Source organism: Panicum virgatum, chromosome 3K (genome assembly GCF_016808335.1).
Source record: "Panicum virgatum strain AP13 chromosome 3K, P.virgatum_v5, whole genome shotgun sequence".
NCBI classification, from domain to species: Eukaryota; Viridiplantae; Streptophyta; class Magnoliopsida; order Poales; family Poaceae; genus Panicum; species Panicum virgatum.
The window spans coordinates 18,213,371-18,236,339 of record NC_053138.1 but is presented as its reverse complement, the minus strand read 5'-3'; the positions used below and the strand labels follow the sequence as shown (position 1 = coordinate 18,236,339).

Below are 22,969 nucleotides of genomic sequence, written 5' to 3'. Positions count from 1 at the left end.
AAATATATTGATACCCACAAATGAAATTAAGGGTCAAATCGAACTGAAAATGAAAATATTTAACAAAGCGACTTACTTGGAGGATCCTAACTAGTAGGTAACTCTTGAGGAGATATACCAACATTAAGAAGAATCCCAGTTGATTCGGACCGGATTGAACATCAGGGACCCTGAACCCCACCATCATCATCGATCTGAATGTTTGGTAAAAACAGATTTGTGGGTGCCGAATTACCCCCTTCTGGTGATAGCACATGAGGCGTTGGATGATCATTACGAGGTGGACACACTAGGGGGGTGGGATCTTTTGAAATCTTCCGCATAACCAAATCAAGACATTGTATCTCATTCTTCATGACAATATTGACATACCTATCCCATCCAACCTCTAATGCAATTTGAACTTGCCGGCTAAAAACTCGCCCTGATTTACCATAATGCAATACCCCTACAACTGAAATATCATCATCTGTTGAATTCCATTCTAACTCCTCACGAGCCCTAGCAATCAGCTCACTGAACAACGGTCGAGTATCAAACATCAAAGAAACATTGTCCATTCCAACAAATGTGACATTCGAAAACTGATCTGTCTCCACAATTCCTCCATGATAAACGGTCACTATATTATCCATCTAGTTGATGTGCACGACACAAAACTTGTAATTAGATTGACACATTTCTTAACTAAATAAATTTGACACTAAATTAAATTGCTAGCTATAGTACTTCCACCAATGATGGAATTGTCTGCCTAAACTACTAAAAATAATGGAATTGTCTCCCTAAACATATGTAAATAAATTATCTACTAAACTTGATAGCTAACTATATTAATTTCCTAAGAAAAATAAATATCCTCCATTCCTACCTTAATTTTCTGAATAAAATTGATAACTAAACTACAGAAGTACATATCTAAGTATATTTCTACAAAAAGATTCTAACTAAATATCAACTAAACTAATTGCAGTAAATAACTATATCAACTAAACTAATTACATTAAATTTTAGTCGAACTATTTTGAAAAAAAATGGGAGCGCTCGGTACCTCAGAGGAGGCCGCAGCAGCCGGCAACTCGCCTCTCCCTCTCCTGCGTCGGCTCCTAGAGGAGCCTTTGCGGCTCGGCCCGCGAATAGCCGCCGCCCGCGCGGGCCGCGTGACCGTGTCGGGATCTAGGTGCCGCCTGTACCAGGGAGGGGAGGCAAGGCGACCTAGGGGGCGATGGAGACGAGGACGAGGCAAGGGGTGTCGGAGGAAGGACCGGGCAGGCGCGGTCGGCGGTGGAAGTGGCGGCGGCGCCGCAGCGACGGGGAGGGCGACAGGAGGTTGGGCGGCAGCGCCGTAAAAGAATGGCCGGATAAAGTAAAGGTAAAGAAAAATTCAATCCCTTCTCCAAACGGTAAAAAGGGCTCGGCGCCGCAGATCCTGACACCGAGCTCGGCGCTGAGATCCAAGCCGCCGCGCTGTAACATCCCAGTTTCCATCACGATTAAGGGGGAGTGTTGAAATATATAATGCAAACTCCTAGATGGTTCTATAAAAATAAGAATAAACCATGGCATAATTTTGTTCAGCATGACAAGGTTCTAGAATGTTCCACAAGAATCATAAGAAGACATGAAGCTTGGATATTTTCTTGTCATGGTAAAATTTAGAATTTTCTAGAAATAGATATTTGTAGGGAACTTCCTAGAGTGTGACATGTGTCACTCATCCAAGAGGGTATGTGTGCCTATATAAGGAGGGTGCCATCCCTTGTCATGCCTTACTACTCCACTCCATCCCACACACATCCAAGGGCATGGTAGAAGTGAGCATAAGTAGAGTGTGCTAGGTTAGCCACCACAAGGTGTGTGTTCCTTTGTTGCTCCAATAAGGTAAGCGTCTTTATAAGTGTTAGTCTCCCGGTTAAGCTTAGCACTTAGTGTATAAGTTGTGAGCCATCGAATGTTGGCTCTGTCACCCAAGATCACAAAAGGGTCTGGGCTTCATCGAAGGTTGGCTCTGCCACCCGGAAGCCAGCTTCATCTGTTGGTAGGCTCTGCCTCCCGGAAGCAAAAGGCGGCTCTGCCGTCAAAAGGACCCGGTACACTAAGTAACTAGAAGCTGACCGACTTTGAAGTGAGTTGGTGTAGATCCTCAACTTAGTAGGGCCACCTCAATTTCCAACAATCACTAAAATAAAACTTATGTTGCAATTAAACTAGTAACGTAAAATAATACTAACGTCATATGAGGTATTACATAATTACTAGGCAAACTATTTTATACTCTTGCCTTGCGTTAGTACATTCGTTCCCTCCAGTAACCAGCATACGCATGCTTGCACCTACGACAAAAATCATCTCGTCTCTTTCCATAAAAGCCTCTCGAGTCACCGTACTATACCATAATTCCCAGACAATCATGACAGTGCCTACCTCCTTTGCCATAACTTCATCATTCCCGGGAAGCCACAGAGTACAAACACCATTGACCTTGAAATGACCCGTCAAGGCAGCACCCACCTCGCTATAAATCGGGGTCGTCACGCACAGTGCCGGCCGAGATTTTTTCCGCTGAACCGCCTCACCCGCTCGCTCTCGCTTGCGTACGCGCGACACGCCGGCCCCACGACGGGACCGCGCACTGTCGCCGGCACCACGCCGTGCCGCCCACCTCCGCGTCCCCACCTCGACCGCGCCGCTGCAGCATCCTCGCCGGCTTTGCTGCCTCGGCGCTCGCGCCTTCAGTGCTGCCACTATTCGCGTTGACGACGAGCTACCGCAGCCCACGCCGTCGCCGTCCCTGCGCGCCGCCGCCGCTGCTCTCCTCGCCTATAAAAGGAGCGAGGCCGTGACGAGTCTAGTCACCAGCCCAAGCACTCCGAGCCGCTTCGCTCCGCTAGCTGAACCACTTCTCCCGAGGCCAGCTCACTCACGAGACGAAGCTCCAACAGTTGGCCCTCTTCCTCGAGCTGTTCCGTGCCAAGGTGAGATGGCAGGCAGCTCCCTTGACCATTAACTCCACAAAACTAATAAAGGCCCAAAACACCCACCAGGCCGTGAGCACTTAATCCAAATCATTCTACCAATCAATACTGTAAACTCAATATCTCCTTCATATCAACTCCTTTTCACGTAACTCTTTTTCCTTAACTCTCCTCAAATCATATACTATCTATTCCTCCTATTTTCATCTTCATTTGAGCTTATTTTATTGCTTGCTTGTGTTTGTTTGCCGGTTGTGCCATTTTCGCCCGTAGATCACGGAGTGACCGAGGAGGAGCCTGAAGACCCGTACCACGAGCAGGAAGCCGCCGCCGCCGACGCGTACGCAAGCGAAGGCAAGTTTCATCGACCCCTATGTGAGTGGTTGCATCCATGTGAGGACGTTTAGCTATAGCCTGGGTCTAGGATCGATTACATATACCAGTACTTGAGTGTGTTCATGCATGCATCTGAGTAGTCATGCATATCCAGAGCTGATAATAGGATACGAAGGGATCTGGCTGAGACCAGGGCAGCTGGGTATGCTGGAGCCGGCGCTACCGTGGTGGTAGACTGGCAGGTGAGTGCTACCGTGGTGGTAGGCTCGAGTAGACATGTTGAGGGATGGTTGCTGCCGTGGTGAACCATAAGGACCGAGTTGTTTTGACATCTCACCTAGCTTACTTTAGTACGACCACACATTCTGGTATGGGCCGGACTTAGCCTAATCCCACTGGTTAGCCTAACGGTCGCGGGGATGGTTTACGAGTATAGACCATTGGGGTCAGGGCCCGAGGGTTTGTGTGGCCGGGCTAGGGCGTGACCACGGCTGGGTGTCGGCTATGTGGTTGTCCGTTTGTGCAGCCGAGCGTGTGGGTACAGTGTACGACCTCTGCATAGTGTATAATCCATTCGAATGGTCCGTGTCCATGGTATGGACAGGCTACGGTGTGGTCCTGACAACTAGTGAGCTACCTACTGTGGATTGTGTCGGGGAGAGTTGCATACCATTAGTTGCATTGCTAATGCATTGTGCTCAATGTGCGTCGTGCATGTCATTTCCCCTCCCGTAGGGCGAGGTGGAGCTTACTGAGTACTTTTGTACTCACCCCTGTTGATTTTTCTCCAGAGGATCCTGACTTTGTGCCAGGAGACTACGAGTAGATCATGTCCGCACCCAAGCTGATCAAGTGGAGCCGGGATGGATGAAGAGCTAGTCCTCCATGCCGTCATGCTAGTCGTTATCCTATGGTTGTTTGGTGTAGCGTTGTGTTGTCACTTCACCCCTCGTGTACGTGTTGAATAAAGCTCTGTATGACTCTGGACTCCACTTGATGTAACATGTATTATGCCGGAGACCTTATTCGGTAATTAATACATGGTTTAGCCTTGATCTTCGGGTCGGGGAGCTTCACGCGCTTGGCGCTAAGATCTACAGCGCCAAGATCCTTGCCACGTTGGACGACATCTCATCCGGTTCTTTGTGTGTGCGTGGCACCTCGGCGCCGAGGACCACAGCGACGAGACGTGTTATCTCGGCGCCATGGAGCACGGCTTCGACCTCTGGGTCCATTTTTACAAAAAGTTACAAAAATGAGTTATATGTGAAATTCTTTTACGAGAATGATTAAATTATAAAAAAATGTGGGTAGATAGGATAGGCTGTGCCGCCGGGGCTTTGGAACCTTCTCTTGATGGCTACGGCACAAGTAGCAGCCGACCAGCAGAGTGCAGGTGCTGGAGGGGAACCTGTCACATTGCACCAGCTGTACATGCACTTTGTGGCTGGTAAAAGGCCCTGTCGGGCTCGGGCTCGGCCGTGCTTTCCCGTTCCGCTCGCCCGGCGGCCGGCACGCCGAAATGTGGCACCTTGCCCGGCGGACCAGCCTCGTCGCTGATCGGATCGGATGAGATCAGATGGTCCATCGCCCGATCCGCCCACGTGCCGCTCACTATCGATCTGGTCTTTGCTAGTAGTAGTAACATGCTGCCGCACGACGCGGAGTGCGTCACGTAGCAAATCTTACCGAATCTGTCATTGCTCCGGGCGTGATGATACTCGCGCACCCCATTTCGGGATAGCTGGATAACTAACTGGATTCACCGAGCAGACATCCAGATCCGCACGCCGCTATGATTAGTGGCTTGTTTAGATGCAAAATTTAAAATTTCAAATCTATCTGTCGGTACCCCAGGACTGGGGTACCCCCTCTTGCTGTGTCTAGGCAAGAGCCTCGTAGTTATCCTTAACTACGCACTGACGGCCGAGCAGCCGGACCCCTGTGGTCCTGAGCCCTGCTCTCCCGGCAGGGCGGCCCCGGACCCGCTCCCCGCTTAGGGAGGGTCCGGTGACTCCACGTATCCCGGAGGAGGTAGCCCTCAGCCAAAATAGCTGGGCCCCCAGACCTCCCAGGGAGTCCCGGACCCTTGCCGGCTCCGGACCCCATATGCTATCCGGACCCCTCAGCAGGGAGGGAACAGACACCCCGCCTAGGGGGGGTCCGGAGCCGCCACGTGTCCGCAGGCGCAGGTACACGCGCGGCTGCCAAGCTTCCTCTGGAACACTTGCCCACCTACCGCATTCCATGCGGGAGACGTTTAGTGCGCTCTGCCGCAGCAGAGCCCGAGGAGACTTTTGCCAGGCTGTACTGTTGGTCGTGCGTTACCAAGGTGCACAGTACAGCCGCTGGCGCCACTTACGCCATGCGCATCAGTCTGCTACGCCAGTTAGACACGACAACTCGTCGACGGAGTATCATAACGGCTACGCGGTAGACCCAACAGTCTACGCCGCAACCTACACTGCCTCAACGGGCGCCTCACCGATGGGAAAGGAGAAGACCCCCTCGGTCGGAGAGTCTACAGGACGGTGAAGCGTATCTGGCAAGAGATTCTCCATCACTGTAGCACTATTAGTGTCTATTTAGTATAGTATACATCCTTGTTGGGCCCACCTGTCGGGGGCCAATGCCGGTGTACGCGTCCTCCTTGCTCTATAAAAGGGAGACGCCCGTTAGAGAAGAACTCAAGTCTAAGGAGAGACTCAGGGAGGGAGGATAGATTCATCCACAGATCCAAGACCAATACAACTCTAAGTGGACGTAGGGTATTACGCTCCGGCGTCCCGAACCACTCTAAATTCTCGAGTGTTCTTGTGTTCTTGCTCCATGAGTAGATCCGAGGAATAGCTTGCACTTCCCCGGGTAACCACCCTTCGGGGTTAGGCGGGTGCACTACGCCACCCGGCTGTGGCCCTCCTTCTAGAGCCACGACATTTGGCGTCGTCCGTGGGGAACGCGCAAGTGTTGGCCGGATCTTCGCTCATCTCCTGCTTCTGAAGTTGAGCTTATCCTCCGCAACGACGACGAGAAGATGAAGGGGAGCGCGGCGTCACATACGCCACATGCCCTGACACCGAGGCAGCGATGCCCTCGGTGCGGTGGCGCACGGCAGCGGCGCCTGCTATGCGTCACCACTGCGACACCTCAGAGCCGGCGCGGTGGCGCGCGGGGGGGACGCCTGCTTCACGTCACCCTGCGACACCGTAGCGTCGGCTCAAGGTTTTCTCTCAAGCAACCACCCGGGGTCTCCTGAGGTGGCACGGCATCAGCTCGAGGTTTCCTCTCAAGATGGAGCCGGAAGGATGTCTGTCGCCTTCTCACTCGCCTGGCGCAAGCCCCCCTTGGAGCTGCTGCAGACAGGCGTCAGCCCCCACCGCAAGGCACGGGGGCCCTGAACCAGCACCAAGGTCGAGCCGGCGAACGGCCGCCCTTCTCCACGCTTCGTGCTCATCCAAACAAGCACCCAGCTCATGACGAGCGGTCATCGGGCTGGCTTCCGGCGACAGACGGGGACGGCTGGGCCACTCCCATTCAAAGCCAAAGAGTTTGTCCTTATGCTATCTGAACATGGGACAGTTCTTGTGCTGGGAAGAGCCCTGCAAGCTCCCGAGGTGATGCTGGATGATGCTGTACAAGCACACCCAGGACGCCTTCGCCTCCGACGATCATGAAGAACCCCCAAGGTGGCTGTTCCACTTCGGCCGGGAAGTGCATGCCTTACGAATGGCAGCGACTGTAGGTTATCGCTAGATAGGATTGAGTGTGTTTCTCCTTTGTAATGATTCGGTGCCTACGTGTGGTCCAGAGCGGTAAAGGTCCGCCCTTGTAAACCCGACCTCTGGCTTCATCGAACAAACAGGCGAAACCAGCAATTGGTCCAGAGCGGTAGGGGTCCTCCCTCGTAATCCCGACCTCTGATGTACACCACGAATTTAGCAATGAAGGAGATTTGCTTTCACAGTCCTATCTTTACATTAACCTGATAGCACTTGCCGTTCAGCGTGCATGCTTTTCTTCCTTCCGTACGGAGTCTTTTCTTTTCTCGCTAACAATCCAAATTGAGTTGTTGGCTTGTGGTCAGGTAGGGACACCCCTTCTAGCTGGAGTGCAGTTCAGACCTCTAGGGACCTGCTCAGGAGAAATGGTGCCCGTATCCTGGGGTAGAGAAGCTCTGTGTAGCTTAGCCTGGTAATGTACCCTAAGCCTACGTACTTCACTGCCCTGTTACGAGTCCCCTAGTATCCGAGACTGCTGTCCCAAGAGATCCCGGGCTCCCTTCTAGTATAAGGCCTGGTTTCCTACACCTTGTTGCAAGCTCCGGTGGCGTAATTCATGGGATCGTCAACAACGCTCCAAGTCCACTCCGGTGGCCCGCTCCGGCGGAGACCGCTCGCCACGGTCGCTCCAAGTCCACTCCGGTGGCCCGCTCCGGCGGAGACCGTTCGCCACGGTCGCTCCAAGTCCACTCCGGTAGCCCCCTCCGGCGGAGACCACTCGCCACGGTCGCTCCAAGTCCACTCCGGTGGCCCGCTCCGGCGGAGACCGCTCGCCACAGTCGCTCCAAGTCCACTCCGGTGGCCCGCTCTGGCGGAGACCGCTCGCCATGGTCGACTAGAGCCAGGTCCGGGAAAGTAGTGCTTGCTCCCTGGGCAGTTCAAGGTCCGTGCAGCCGCTTAGCCCGGTTCCGTACCCTAAGCCTGCACCTTCGCCGCTCTACGGAGAGTGCACTCTAGTACCTGAACCTGGCAACAAGCGCTACGGCCTTAAAGGGGTTCGGAGCACCCGCTCTCGACATGAGCATACCGACACAACCAAGTTGCGTGGAAACACATCATGGTGGTGGCCCCACCCACGAGTTCGTACCTCTCCCGAGGTGGGCCCGGGGGCCACTGTCGGTACCCCAGGACTGGGGTACCCCCTCTTGCTGTGTCTAGGCAAGAGCCTCGTAGTTATCCTAAACTACGCCCTGACGGCCGAGCAGCCGGACCCCTGTGGTCTTGAGCCCTGCTCTCCTAGCAGGACGGCCCCGGACCCACTCCCCGCTTAGGGAGGGTCCGGTGACGCCACGTATCCCGAAGGAGGTAGCCCTCAGCCAAAACAGCTGGGGCCCCCGGACCTCCCAGGGAGTCCCGGACCCCTGCCGGCTCCGGACCCCATATGCTATCCGAACCCCTCAGCAGGGAGGGAACAGACACCCCGCCTAGGGGGGTCCGGAGCCGCCATGTGTCCGTAGGCGCAGGTATGCGCGCGGCTGCCAAGCTTCCTCTGGAAGACTTGCCCACCTACCGCATTCAATGCGGGAGACGTTTAGTGCGCTCTGCCGCAGTAGAGCCCGAGGAGACTTTTGCCAGGCTGTACTGTTGGTCGTGCGTTACCAAGGTGCACAGTACAGCCGCCGGCGCCACTTACGCCACGCGCGTCAGTCTGCTACGCCAGTTAGACACGACAACTCGGCGACGGAGTATCATAACGGCTATGCGGTAGACCCAACAGTCTACGCCGCAACCTACACTGCCTCAACGGCCGCCTCACCGATGGGAAAGGAGAAGACCCCCTCGGTAAGAGAGTCTACAGGACGGTGAAGCGTATCCGGCAAGAGATTTTCCATCACTGTAGCACCATTAGTGTCTATTTAGTATAGTATACATCCTTGTTGGGCCCACCTGTCAGGGGCCAACGCCTGTGTACGCGTCCTCCTTGCTCTATAAAAGGGAGACGCCCGTTAGAGAAGAACTCAAGTTCAAGGAGAGACTCGGGGAGGGAGGATAGATTTATCCACAGATCCAAGAGCAATACAACTCTAAGTGGACGTAGGGTATTACGCTCCGGCGGCCCGAACCACTCTAAATTCTCGAGTGTTCTTGTGTTCTTGCTCCATGAGTAAATCCGAGGAATAGCTTGCACTTCCCCGGGTAACCACCCTTCGGGGTTAGGCGAGTGCACTACGCCACCCGGTTGTGCCCTCCTTCTAGAGCCACGACATTTGGCGCTGTCCGTGGGGAACGCGCAAGCGTTGGCCGGATCTTCGCTCATCTCCTGCTTCTGAGGTTGAGCTTATCCTCTGCAACGACGACGAGAAGACGAAGGGTAGCGCGGCGTCACCTACGCCGCATGCCCTGATACCGAGGCAGCAATGCCCTCGTTGCGGTGGCGCACGGCAGCGGCGCCTGCTATGCTACATATCCATACACTAAAAATTAGGTTATAATTAGATACTAAATTGATACATAACCATACACTAATAATTGATTAATTAGGCTCATTAAATTCAACTTGTAGTTTGCAAACGAGTTTTATAATTAATTTCGTATTTAGTTTATATTTAAAAATTTTACACCCCGCAACTACTAGGCAGGTGCGATCCACTTACGCACGCGCGAGACACCCCCACATGGTGCCTGCTGCCGCATCCCCGTTCGGCCGCCGTTCCCACCCAGCCCCATCCCGCGTCGCTCGACGGCCGCCGCTGGCTCTCTCATGGGCTCGGCCGCCGCAGCTCGGAACCCCGACTCCCCGATGCCGGCCAGGCCGGCAAACGCGGCCGCGGTGTCCGCGCTCCGCGGCGCGAGATCCGTTTCCCCTGGACGGTTTCATGGAACCTGACGTCGTCGGTCAGCAGGGTGGAGCCCGTGTGGTGGCCTCCGGTCTTTAACTGCGTACGGTATGCGTCGCCGCCGACCGGCCGTGCGGCGGCCGATCCGTCGTGACCTCCATGGCGAGCCGATTGGCCGACGCCGTCCGGTGCCCCAGCTTGCATGGCGGCGTTTACCGCATCGGCTGAACCTGAACTTCTAGTGGAAACAACGGGACCCAAAACAGTTAGGAACCGGCCGGCCGGACCGGGCGAGCACAGGTCCAAATCCTAACGCATCCATCACGCACGCCGGCAAGCGCACCGTACATGGCTTTCGTGCTGATAATCAACGCTTGGCTTGGAGCACCCAAGACGTGGACAAACAGGTCCCTGATGATGCCTGCCATAACCCGGATTGGACGCGCAAAAGCGCGGCGATTAATGCAGAGGATTAGGGCACTTCGGTCGCCTGGACGAGCGGGGAAAAAAGACGTGAACAAGGCTGACGAGCGACCACCACCGTCCGTCAGTGTATGTCGACGACAGCAGGCGCGTTCGGACAGCGTGACATCGTTTTGGCCATGTTTGGTTAGAGTGGAGAAAAGTTTTGATGAGAGAGAAATGAAGCTTTGACCACTAATTAGTGGTATTAAATAAAATCTAATTACAAAATTACCTCCACAACTGCGGTACTGTAGCAGTTGCTCTAGCTAATGAGGCATTTGACCCTACGATTAGAGGATGATTGAGCGCGGTTACTGTAGCATCACTGTAGCCAATCATGATGAAACTTGGCTCATTAGATTCGTCTCGAAAAATTACACTCATTCCTAAAAAGGTATTGCAAATAAACTTCGTTTAATACTTCATGCATGCATTCGTCTTTTTGTGCAAAAGTTTTCGTGGTTTTAACCAAACATGACCTTTTCTCGGCGTTGGCGACGGCCCACCGCGCACCGCGGGGCCAGGCACGGGAAAGCCTGTCCGGGGACTTCGCTGGCCGGACCCGCGTGGCCGCGTCCCCGGGAACGGCGCTGCCCTACGTGTCCGGCGGTCCGGCCACGCCGCGGCGTGGCGGGCGCGCCGGGCTCCCCACCGGGACACGCACTTGGCCCCGTAGCGCCCTCCGCGACGCGTGTCGGGCTTTTGTATTTGGCAACGTGTCTCCTCGGTCCTCCGTCGGTTATTGAAATGGGCCTTGCTTGTTTGTTTGGTTCCCACGGCTGGTTGTTAGCGCACACAAATTGAAAAAAAATCTCACATGTATATTAAATAAAATCTATTTGTAAAATATTTTTAGGGATGAGTATAACTTTTCGCGACGAATCTAATGATAATAATTAATCAATGATTGGCTACAGTGATGCTACAGTAACTATTCTCTAATCACGCGGTTAAAAGCATCGTTAGATTCTTCAGGGTTCCTATTGCAGAGGTTCTGGAGTTGGTTTTGTAAATTGGCTTTGTTTGATACCGTAATTAGCGGTCAAAGTTTTCAAATATTTCCAAATGTAGAAAATCAAACAGGGCCATGGAAAGGTCAAAGGTGTACAACACGCGAGGATACTGCTGTATGGTCCGCGAGTGGGACCGATACATGTCTTCGCAAGATAACCAAAAATCAACGCTCTAGGGCTCTAGGCTGGACACCTCCTGCGCCCACGAATTGAGACGTTTAGACGTTTTAGCACATTATTGTAAATGCTTATGCTTCCGTGCCAAATTTAATGCTACAACAAGAGTCAGACTCTCTTATCTCTCTCCTCTCTTCCCCCTCTATATTAGCAAAACTGCTAACTAGATGGTTTAAACTCATTATTGTACTTGCTCTGATGAGGCTATGACGTCAAGCATGTTTTTTTCTTTTCTTTGGGGTGTGCTGTTGCCTTGCCTGGGATGCTAAACTCTTGCGCGTTCCCGGCTCCCTTGGTCGAAATAAAAAGGTCACTGGACGAGATGGATCACACGAAAATGACGCCGCGCCTAAACACTGGATCGAGAGGTCTCGTCTCATGAGTTCCCACCTGCTTTGACCCTCACCGGAAATGCACAGCTCCATCCCGGATCGAATTGACGTCAGGCGTTCAGGCTATTTTCTTGGCGGTGCGGCCGCTCTCTCTTCCAGTCCCAGCTGCTTTACGGTGACATGTGAGCGGGCCATACCGCAGGAGCACATCTTTCCTCGCAACGGAAACCCGTATCTTACCGGATCTAGGCATCACGCCATCATTAATCGCAGCCGCAACAACAACCCCAAGTTCGGACGCCACGTGGTAGTGCCCGCGTGCAAAGTTACATTCCCTGCGAGCTCTCTGGACGGGGACGTGGCCACCACGCCGTCACCGTGCCGGCCCCACGCGCCAGCTCCCAGATGCCACCTCTCTGACCCCACAACCCCCAGGCAGGCAGCAGGCGTTCGAACCAGACGGGGACCCATGCCCCGGGGGCCCGGACCCCTCGAACGGAGATGAGGATAAGATCGACAGGGCGGGGCGCGGAACAGATTCCGGGGCCGAAAAGCCATGTGTGGCAGCGCCGGAGTGGCCAGCCAAACCGGATAGCGCAAACACCCATGGACTGGCCGGCCACCACCCCATCTTGGGGCCCCCGTCCGGACCGGGCCCGTGGTCAGCGTCGTCCGTCGCATCGCCGTCGCAGGTTGGACGACGACCCGATTCGTGCCGCGTAGCCTAGCCGCCGGCGGCGGCCCGGCCGCGATCACCCGAGGGCGCACGAACGAACAGTGCAGCTGCGAACAGGGCGTTTTTTTTCCCCCTTTTTCGTTTCCGTTCCCTCGCTCTCTCAGCAAATGGTGGCCGCTTGGTCAAAGAACGCCCGTACCCCCGCCCGCATTGAATTCTTCGATGACAGTTGACAGCGAGCGGGGAGCGGGCAGGGCGCGCGTCACGCCGTCGGGCGCGTGGCCGTGCCGGGCCTGTATATATACGGGCCGCCGCAGCGGCGGTTCGCAGGCGGATGCCCGAGCCCGAGCCCAGCCAGAGATCAGCACAGCAGAGTGGGAGAGGTAAGCGAAACGCACTACGGCAGAGACGGAGGCGGCGTCCCCTGCCGGGCCGTTTCCCCCTCGGGGTGTCCGGGTGGGCAGCTAGCTAGCGACCAGCGAGAGCGGGGTCAGGGGCAGGGGCGGGGTGCCGAGCTAGCGAGCCGACATGAGCTTCAGGCTCGGGGCCGAGGAGGGGGACGAGGAGCTGTTCGATACGGCGTCGGCCGTCTCCGGCGGCGGCGACTCCGACGCCGACGAGGGGGACCAGGACCACTTCCCGGACGGCGGCGCGGGCGGGCGCGGCCAGCGCGCGTTCGTGCCGCAGCCGCTGCGGAGGATGAACTCGGACAGCATCTACGACATGACGTCCATGATGTCGCAGCTCCCGCCCAAGTAAGTAGCGCTAGCTTTCCCTCCCCTCGCCGGCGAAAGGATTTTTTTTTTTGGGCTGACCGGGCGAGAGCCTTGGTGCGTGGTGCAGGAAGGGCCTGTCGCGGTACTACGAGGGCAAGTCCCAGTCGTTCGCGTGCATGTCGGAGGTGCGCTGCCTGGAGGACCTGCGCAAGAAGGACAACCCCTACAAGCAGAAGGTCAAGTCGTGCAAGAGCTACGCCGCGCTGGGAGGGATGACCAAGAAGCCCTCCTCGGGCTCCTGCGCGAACCTGAGCCTCGAGGCCGCCAGCGGCTTCAGGACGCCGCCGATTCAGAACGGGTACCATCAGTAGGCCGGCCGGCGGCTGGCTTGGACCTGGAGGGCGCTGCAGGAATGTTTTTGTTCTTGAGTGAGGAGGGTCTCTGAACTTTGTTTTTTTTCCATTTCTTTTTCGCTTCTCTTCCCACTTCTTCTGCGGGAAATTTCTTCACGGGCGCATTAGTCCGTGAGAATTTTAAGAGGTGTTTAACTGTTTCTTGCTCCGCTATCACTAGAGGAACCTAGGCCATTTCACACGTTTGCTATTCGGCAAGCGGGGAAAACTCTTCTATGTGTACTGTAAATACGGAGCACAACAGTTCCAGTCAGAAAATCATCGACCATTTACTTTGTTCATGTGTGTAGTGTGGTGATCTTTCAATCTAGCATCTTTTGGAGGCCCTGATATGGCAGTGCTCCTGCTAATTATTCAAAAAAAATCATTTGGAGGCCCTCTTGATGAGGTTGTGCCGGGCTTTTCGGCTGTACCGCAGCAAAAGTCCCTGCGGCTGGATCCATCGAACAAAACGGCAAAACATCAAACTGAATTCGATTTGCAGCTTGCGGCTAGATTCATCGAACAAAACGGCAAAACATGAAACAAATTGAATTCGATTTGCAGTTTAGTGGCGAACAGGCGCCAGATATTCGATCAAAACATGCACACCATTTTATTCCAGGAAAACACTAGGTACAACCTACAATCAGGCAGGAAGGCAAGTATCACAGTATTCCTTGCTGACTCTCCACATAACAAACAATTCTCTCCCGATGGCCAAATCTTTGGCTCCCTACAGAACAAACACTCATCTCCCGAAGCCCAAAGCTCTCTCAACAACATACAGTTCTCTCCCTAGGGAATTCCGCAGGCTTTGCGAACTCGTGCCGCTAACTACACTCTGCCGATGTACAACGTACAAAAAGGATCGCAGAAACCATCGCAGATCTACCTAGCAGGCTCGAACCTCAGTCAAACGACTCGGTGGTGGTTCGCAGTTGCTTGTAAGCTTCAAGGACCCTAGGAAGCAGGAGAGCTTCCTCATGATGGGCTTGTGGCGGACCACTACTCCCACTTCGTCTTCAACATCATCCTCCCCAACATCAGTGAATGACTCGTAGCCCTCTAGGTCTGCTTCAGTTATGAAGACTAAGTCACTGCACCCAGTGGGGCTTGTCGGCCCGGACAGCATACTCCCGCAGCGAGGTAAAACAAAATGCTCACTGTCGAACTCGGTGGTGGCATAGCCATCAACTTCAGGGTCTGCAACAGATGCTTCACTGGATTCTTCATCAGATGTTACCGAGTCTTCATCTGAGCTCTTGAGGGAATGGCATCTGCTGGTCAGCGTACTAGAGTATTCACTAGATTCTTCATAAGATAGTGCTGAGCAGGTTGGGTTTGAGCTCTGAATTGAAAGGTATCTGGCGTTGTGCGTGGCATTGAGTGTGCTGAATGTTTTAACAGCCTGCATGAAAGAAAGAAGTATGATATTTCAGCAATCAAGGGGTGGAAAATCTGGAGAGTGAGTAACACTAGCATAGATGCAGTAGAAAATAGCCAAGGTCAGATTGCATGCCTCCCACTGTGCTGGCGCTAAAAGCACTCTGGGCCTCACTGACCGTGCATGATCCAAAGCTGCTCCAGGAGTCATATTCCTGTACTTGATCTGCATGTAACACATATAGTAAGTTCATATTAAAGAACATAAACAAGACATCTAAAGCCTATGCAGATCAGCTTGTCCTACCAAAAAGCACAAAACTATAGTGGTGCTTCGTCCCCTTCCCGCCTTACAGTGGACATAGGTGCCACCACCTTGCATTTCATTCCCTGGAAAAAGAGAGTACAAGACATTAGTCCTGGCTGCCTGATTTCCACACAAACCTTCATAGAAGAAGCATGACACAGTAACACAGATTTACTACTAAATTGTTGACAAGGCCATGGAGCAGTAGCATTGCGGTAATGTTTCTAAGTATCTACTCATATTGGACCCTGCCATGCTCAATGGCAGAATCTGAAAGGTCCATTACTATTTCCTACTGTGAATCATCAATGTTTTTTTGACTTCTTGTTATTTGATCCATTCAAATGAATTTGCTTCTGAGGATTATCACCAGACACAATTCCTTGATAACAAATAAGTCAGATAGGAATGTATTAATACAAATATTTAAAACCAAACCAATGATAACAACGGTCAGCACAATTTAATAAGCTATCCGTCCTACCCCTTGACTCATTAAAGAACTAAAGCTTTCTAACTGCACCATGTCTCTGACATACATGATGATACATGACAGCGGATACTCCCTACATTCTTGAATGCTTGACGTTGGTTAGTTCAAAATTGATCTAACCAACATCAAACATATAATAACGGAGGTAATATAATCTTAAGCTAACAGATATACCACTATACTTTCAAGATGACAAAAAATGTAAAATTACCAGACAAAGAATATCAAAGTATGAATCCCCTAAACCCAAGCTAACAATTACCGCCTGGGATCCCCTACCACCTACTTCCTGGTCTGAATTGGGCACCACTAAATTAGCATCCCAAAGTTGAGTTTACATCTAGCAAGGCAAGGTACTTGTCGATGCCTCACATAAAAGGTCTAGAAATTAAAAAACCTACAAGGCCAATAGAAATTGAAATCATGTTTGACATGATGGTTCAGAAAAAGGCATAATACTTACAATGGATAAAATCCACTGCCCGACAAATATGCTCAAGGGAGGGGGCAAACAGGTAGTCCCTTGTGGGAATTTCAAGATGATTGATACCATGAGACTGAAAAACAGAATATATAATTATTTAGACAAAAGAATTTTTTAACAAACTTGAAACATAAGCTGATAATACAAAACAATATATTGCATTCTTGCTACCTCCCTAATTTATGTCTACCAGTGTCAATGTGACCAAGTGATTTGCTGGTTGCAGAATGCATAACAAGGCAATAAAATGACATGATCAGATAGTTTGGTACTTTATATTTAACAGACACAGACAGTAATGAGATTTCTGCCATTTCCACAGTGAGTTAAGCTTGAGATACATGTTTCCAACTTAAAAGTGGTATTAAACTCAAGATATAAAATTTATAAGTTCAGATAGGTTAGAGTATATCCTAACAGTCAAGTGACGACAATTATAAATTCAGATAGAATTTATTTATTTCTGCAGCTAGACAATGAGGTAAAGGAAAATTTACCTGGTATAGGGATGTTGGAACCAGAGTTTCATAGGGTTCATTCAATGTGACAACTCCTCTAACTCCAAGTTGCTTCAGGCGCGGAACATCGCTAGGGAACGGAACAGCACCTAGCAGAACATACTGAAGATAGAGGTGGTAAGAAAATCAGGTTGCACTATCTATTGCAAATTTAAAAGGAATGACTACTGTTATTCCATCAGCAATTCAACTGATCAGATCCAATGACCAGACCTATATGATTCATTTAATCATTACTTCCCAACAAAGCATAACATTAATGTGCGATAGAAAACAGAGAAATATCATTGTACCATAGCTAGTAGTTCTCCTCAAATTACTCGTTTCAGAAGAAACTTGATTTACAATTGGTGGAATACTCGAGTTCAGACTACTTGAATTTAAGCTGACAATCCCTACACACATTCTACGGAAACAGCAACACATACATAGTCCCAAGCAATACCAACAAAACAAAGGCATACTGCACAGATCGAACACTGAAACAGAACAAACCAGAGAGGCTTGCCCAGCGAGAGAATATTGGCACAATTCAGATATATGTTCGTGTGATTCCAGTATCAATCCTTATTAGAATATAAGTGTTCATAAATAATCAGATTCTGCATATGTTTGATAAATCAAGGCCTGGAAGCCCGCCCTGGAGCAGCAGCAAGTGAACTAACATCACAGCAATATAGCCCTCCCCAATTTTTATCTAGCTCCTAATCGCGTCCACAAAACACTAGCGCGATTTCCAGAACACGAGAACACTAGCGCAATTTCCAGAAGATGGGGGTGGAGACGGGCAGAAGATGAGCGCCTACCTGGTCGACGCGATCCCACCAGCGGAACTCGGCCTCGAACCGGTTGCGGACGACGTTGTAGAGCAGGGTCGGGTAGAACAGGAACCTCGCGCCGGCGCCGACGAGCGCGCGCTTCGCCTTCAACCGCACAACCGCGACCACCTCGCCGCCGCCGGTCGCCTCCTCCGCCCGCTCGTCCTCCTCCACCTCCAGCCCATCCCGGAGCTCCCGAATCCTCATGCCCGCCCGCCCGGATCGGAGCCCCCCCCCCCCCCCCACCCCACCCGGCCGGCAAACCCTAGGAGCCGACGCGCTTCGCGGTGTCCTCCCGCGCCCCTCGATTCCAGGGAGCGGAATGGAGAGGGAGGGAGGGATTTGTGGATCGAGCGAGGTGATTATTCTGCTGGCTTCGAGACGCCAGGGCGGAATGGGAATGAAACGGGGGCGGCTCAACTAAACCCAGGACGGCGACGGGCACAGGTGGCGTATTAAGTCGCGGCAAATCTGCTTTCCCCTAGGTTTAGCGCTGATCAAGCGGATGAGTCATGGCTGACAGGCTGAGGTGTGTTTTGCGGATTGGTCCTCGGATGGTTGGGTAATTGTAGTGGTTCGTATTTTTGCAGATAAGTGCACTTTTTTTTTTGCATCTACTCTAAAATGCACTTCCTCCACTCAACTGAAACTCAAGAGCACCTGTTTTAAATTGGATTATGGGTCTGTGCCCGTGGCACATGAAGAAACGAAATGCTTAATCGCGTGAAGTGCTAAGCAAATTTAGATGGAGATATAGGAGGTGATCTCTTCTCGCCTACAAGTGGACAACGCACAACCACATGTGTTCATACTATTCATTGTGGTCCTGTGCCTAAATTGTTGACAGCTACAGCGTGATTCCTCAACAAGACGGCCGGAAAAGTTGAGCTCACAGAGAACGACATTAAAACGTTCATGGATGAGGGTGCAAACGCAAAACCGACGCAGGACCGAGCCAAGCCAGCCGAGCACGGACCCACGATTTTCTTTCCCTTTCAATTCAGGCGGGCGTCACCTCACCCCGATGGCGGCCGGGCCGGATCAATCAGCGAGTGCGGGTCGCTTTCGCCGCGGCGCAGCTTCCACAGACCATCATGTCATCATCACACCTCCAGATGCCAGCCCCCGCCGCATATTCCGGTTAGAGCAAGGATTATAAGAACGCCGGCTGCCGGCGCATGAGCATTGCCAGGTCACTCAACGCCCACTGCAATCAATGCTTGTATAGTAAAAAAAGCCGGTCGCTGGCTATTTGCATGAATGCAATCCGCTTTTCACGGTGAGATAGATTCCTGGATTTGCTGCTCTACGCCGGGCGAAGAGTTTACCGTCCGCTGCCATTTCTCTCTCCTAACGTTGTTGTTTTTTCGATAACATGGCTCCTTCCCGCCGGCTGGGAGAGGATTATAATACTTACTCTTAGCGAAGAGCGGACCTCTCCGCAGGGACCGCCGCCGCGTCCGAGACTCCCTCCAGACCGCTTGTGGCGTTCAAAAACCGCGCCGTCGTGACCGCGCGTACCCGCGGGCCGCGGCGGCGTGGCCTCGTGTCACCGCCGGGGCCACGGCCGGCCCCCGCTCCCCGCCAGTTCGTGTCCCGTGTCCGTGTCCGTGTCCGTTCGGCGCGTGCTGTGAGCTGAGCTGGGCCAAACCTCTGGATACCTAGGCGTCGGCCCAAGATGCGCCGGGCGTGGTCTGCAACTTTGTCAGAACTCAGAAGCATAGGCCCTGTAGCAGTCCTTCTTGCTTTCATGAGGCGTGGTCTGCAACTTTGTGAAGCAGAGACCGGCCCGTTATCATTCTACTGTCTTGAGAAAACTGAAAATAGAGCAATTTTCAAGCAAAGATCAGTGTCACTTGATATCTACAAGGAACCTCTAAAAAAACTTGATATCTGCTAGGAATGCAAATGGACGGTCCTTAGGTGCACCTCCAACCCTATTTAGTTTAAATATTTGTGTTACTTCTCTAAAATGATTCTATTTTCAATAAGTAGTGTAAATATTTGAAATAAAAAGAGTTGGAGGTGCACATAGGGGGTCATCAATTTGCACCTCTAATATCTGCAGTGATAGCTTTCAAGTTTGAGTTAGCTTGGTTATCCAAGGATCGAAGAGAACTTTTTCCCATTGTATTAAATAGAATCCTCCTTTTTGTTCTGTACTCTTTTGTTTTTTCCTATAATCATTAGCCCTCATGCTCCATGAAATACATAAAAAATAAGATCTGATTCCCTATGACTTCATTTCATTTCCACTTGTGTTAAGACTCCTTAAACCAAAAATATCTTAATCCGATGACGCGTAGAGAAAAAAAAATCTAATATACATGTTATTTAGCAACCCTGGTCAATGCACACTTAAATATGATGGTGGATTATTTTTCCCCAAAAAAGAAATGTCTGGCCTGCAATTTCCAGAGCGGAGAAGAAGTTAGAAATCAACTATGCGTGTAGCGGTGTAGGCCCACTGCCAATGTGCCATCCAATCAAGCTAATCTTTTTTTTTTTGAAAAACCAATCAAGCTAATCTATAGTACTATCAGATTCCTACTGACCTCATGCTGGTTCCATCATCAAGAGTTAGCCAACGAGGGCCATTGAAGCGGTATGGACCACTTACGAGGAATCGGTATTGGTTTGTAAAATCCTTTTTTTATCTTTGACAACTGAAATCTGTGGGAGCATTTCCGCTAAAAAAAAGAAATCTGTGGGAGCATTGACAATTGTTGATAGATAGAATACAACAAGGACTCAATATATGTAGTTATGTATACATATTGGCTACTTTGCTTGTGCAATGAAGGCATTTGATCATTCAGTACCGAGAACAACGACGTGGACCTGCGGCTGGCTCGCGGGAAACGTAAAACCACATGAACATGTGACCATATGGCAGTTCCCATTGATGGCATGCCGGTTACCACATAACCACACTAAGGCTGTGTTTATTTCGCGAAAAAATTTAGTTTTGCTATTGTAGCACATTTCATTGTTATTTGATAATTAATGTTCAATCATGGACTAATTAAAATTAAAAGATTCATCTCATATTGTCGGTACCCTGCAACTGGGGTACCCACTCCTACTGTGCCAAGACTCGCGTAGTTATCCGTAACTATGCCCTAAGGAGCTGAGCAACCGGACCCCTAGGGTCCGACTCCATCTCACCGGACCAACGGTCCCGGACCCGCTTTCCGCTCGAGAAGCGGGTCCGGTGTCACCACGTGTCCAAGAGGTGGAAATGCTCAGCACCGGTGACCGCGGACCCGGACCCCCGCAGGTGGGCCCGGGACCTACACGTGCCATCCGGACTTCCGCAGATGGGTCCGGGACCACGTGCCTATCCGGACCCCCGTGAGCTCTCGGCTCAGCTAGCTGCTCGGGAGGGGTCTGGAGCCGCCACGTGTCACGCAGACGCGGGCGCGGGCGCAAGACTTCCGCTGGAAGCTCCCTCACTCACCCGCATTAAGTGCGAGTGGTTGAGGCGGGATCTGCTGCCTCTGGGCACGGGGCAGCTTTTGTCAGTCCACACTGTGGATCGCCAGTTACCGAGGCGGCTCATCAGTTACCAAGACAAGCATTAAAGACTCAGCGCCGTGCGCATGGGCGACAAGTCATGATGACCAGCTACTGACTGGAGCAACAGTGCACACTACTACAGTGGACTGAGTCAGTAGTTCGGCACTTCATCATGACCTCGACGCGCGGCTGCAGAGGCTAGACTCTACTCTGACAGGATAGCTCAAGACCATCCCTGGTCAGAAGCTACGCACGGAAGCCGACGACAAGATCTCCGGATCTGAGGCATTGAAGGCCAAAGTGTAGTTTATAATACATCGCCGGGTCCACATGTCGGGGCCCCGCTCAGTGTACGTGCCCCTCTTGGACATATAAAAGGGAGAGCACGCCCGCTAGAACACGGACACAGATCCTGAGACTCTCTCGAGACTCAGCTGAGGATACACACAAGCTCACCCAGACTCAAGTAATACAGCACACAGTGGACGTAGGGTATTACGCTCCGGCGGCCCGAACCACTCTAATCCCGCTGTGTTCATCGTGTTCTTGAGAGAGATCGAACTAGGACTAGCTAACCCTCGAGTACACACCCTCTGGGCTAGGGCGGGTGCCTTCCGCCACCCGGCTGTGGTTGCAGCACCACGACATTTGGCGCGCCAGGTAGGGGAAGCTTTAGCTAGTTTTAGCTCATCTCTTGCCCATCTCCATGGCTCGGGTGGTTGAGCACTCCCACCACGACGACGACGTGGAGATGACGGAGGGTGTGGCGTCATCCGCGCCACACGCCTCTCGCCTTCCTGCGCCAGGGGGAAACCGTGCCCGTGGAGCAGCCACCGTCGGCAGCGGCGCGCGCTGCACGTCGGCAAGAGTCAAGGGCCCCCTCACAAGCTGCGAGCGGCGGAGTGACAAATCCCAGCTCGCAGCATACCTCACTCATGTGAGGAAGCCCGCTCCGGCGGAAAGCCGACTCCGGTCGCACCAAGCCCGCTCCGGCGGAAAGCCGACTCCGGTCGCACCAAGCCCGCTCCGGCGGAAAGCCGACTCCGGTCGCACCAAGCCCGCTCCGGCGAAAAGCCCACTCCGGTCGCGCTAAGACGACTCTGGTGGCTCTCCGGCGGAAAGCCGATTCCGATCGCACCCCCGACTCTATATCTCTGTAAGTCCTACCCTTAGAGGCCCAGCAGGGAATAAAGTATTTTCCTTTGTAACTAGGTAGTACTTCCGTGTGGTCCAGTAAGGTGAGCCTCCCCCGTGGAGGGGTCCGGACCTCTGCGAACCAGGTTCAGGGAAGCGTACTCACCCTCCTGGGAGGTCCGGAGCCGTGTAGCCACTTAGTCTGGTTCCGTACCCTAAGCCTGAATGCTCTACCTCCCTAGGGCGAGTACCGTAGTACCTAAGACTGGGGGCCCGGAGGTCCGGACAGCTCCGACCTCATAAACCCGTATTTTAGCTTACATCGCACATCTCATGTACATCTAGTTATAAAGGAAAAAGTTTATTCTCAGTTCGCCTCTAAGGATGTTACATTCTAATTTCAATCTACGCATTCTGTTTGCGCTAACCCCAACGTGGCTTCTTACTCTTGTGCGGTGATTGTAGTCCGAATTGAGTTGGCTAGTTAGTGACTTAGCTCGAGACCCCTCATGGAAGAGAGGGGTTCGGATCCCTAAGAACCTGCAGGTTCAGAGAAGCGCACTCATTCTCCGGGGAGGTCCGGAGCCGTGTAGCCGCTTAGCCTGGTTCCGTACCCTAAGCCTGCACGCACCACCTCCTGTGAATGAGGGCCGTAGTACCTAGGACTGGGAA

General features: G+C 52.3%; 2 protein-coding genes across 4 annotated transcripts; one reads left to right on the top strand and one right to left on the bottom strand.

Moving 5' to 3' along the window:
• The first annotated feature begins 12,862 nt into the window (after positions 1-12,862).
• LOC120698073 lies at positions 12,863-13,940 on the top strand. Its single transcript, XM_039981549.1, has 2 exons — positions 12,863-13,285; positions 13,374-13,940. Exons 1-2 carry the CDS (start codon positions 13,059-13,061, stop codon positions 13,615-13,617), a joined length of 471 nt encoding a protein of 156 aa, XP_039837483.1. The 5' UTR covers positions 12,863-13,058; the 3' UTR covers positions 13,618-13,940.
• A 288-nt stretch (positions 13,941-14,228) lies between these two features.
• On the bottom strand, positions 14,229-18,134 carry LOC120698072 (phosphatidylglycerophosphate phosphatase PTPMT1-like). Of its 3 annotated transcripts, none has more exons than XM_039981547.1 (7): positions 17,633-18,132; positions 16,806-16,928; positions 16,288-16,381; positions 15,332-15,414; positions 15,161-15,250; positions 15,006-15,049; positions 14,229-14,918 (listed from the first exon to the last, which is right to left on the bottom strand). In XM_039981547.1, the coding sequence occupies exons 1-7, from the start codon at positions 17,849-17,851 to the stop codon at positions 14,534-14,536; spliced, it is 1,038 nt and encodes a 345-aa protein (XP_039837481.1). In that variant the 5' UTR covers positions 17,852-18,132; the 3' UTR covers positions 14,229-14,533. The 3 variants fall into 3 exon arrangements, with proteins under 3 accessions (XP_039837481.1, XP_039837479.1, XP_039837482.1); XM_039981548.1 differs by having other exon boundaries at positions 14,808-14,902; positions 17,633-18,134; XM_039981545.1 differs by having other exon boundaries at positions 14,229-15,049; positions 17,633-18,125.
• Positions 18,135-22,969: the final 4,835 nt, after the last annotated feature.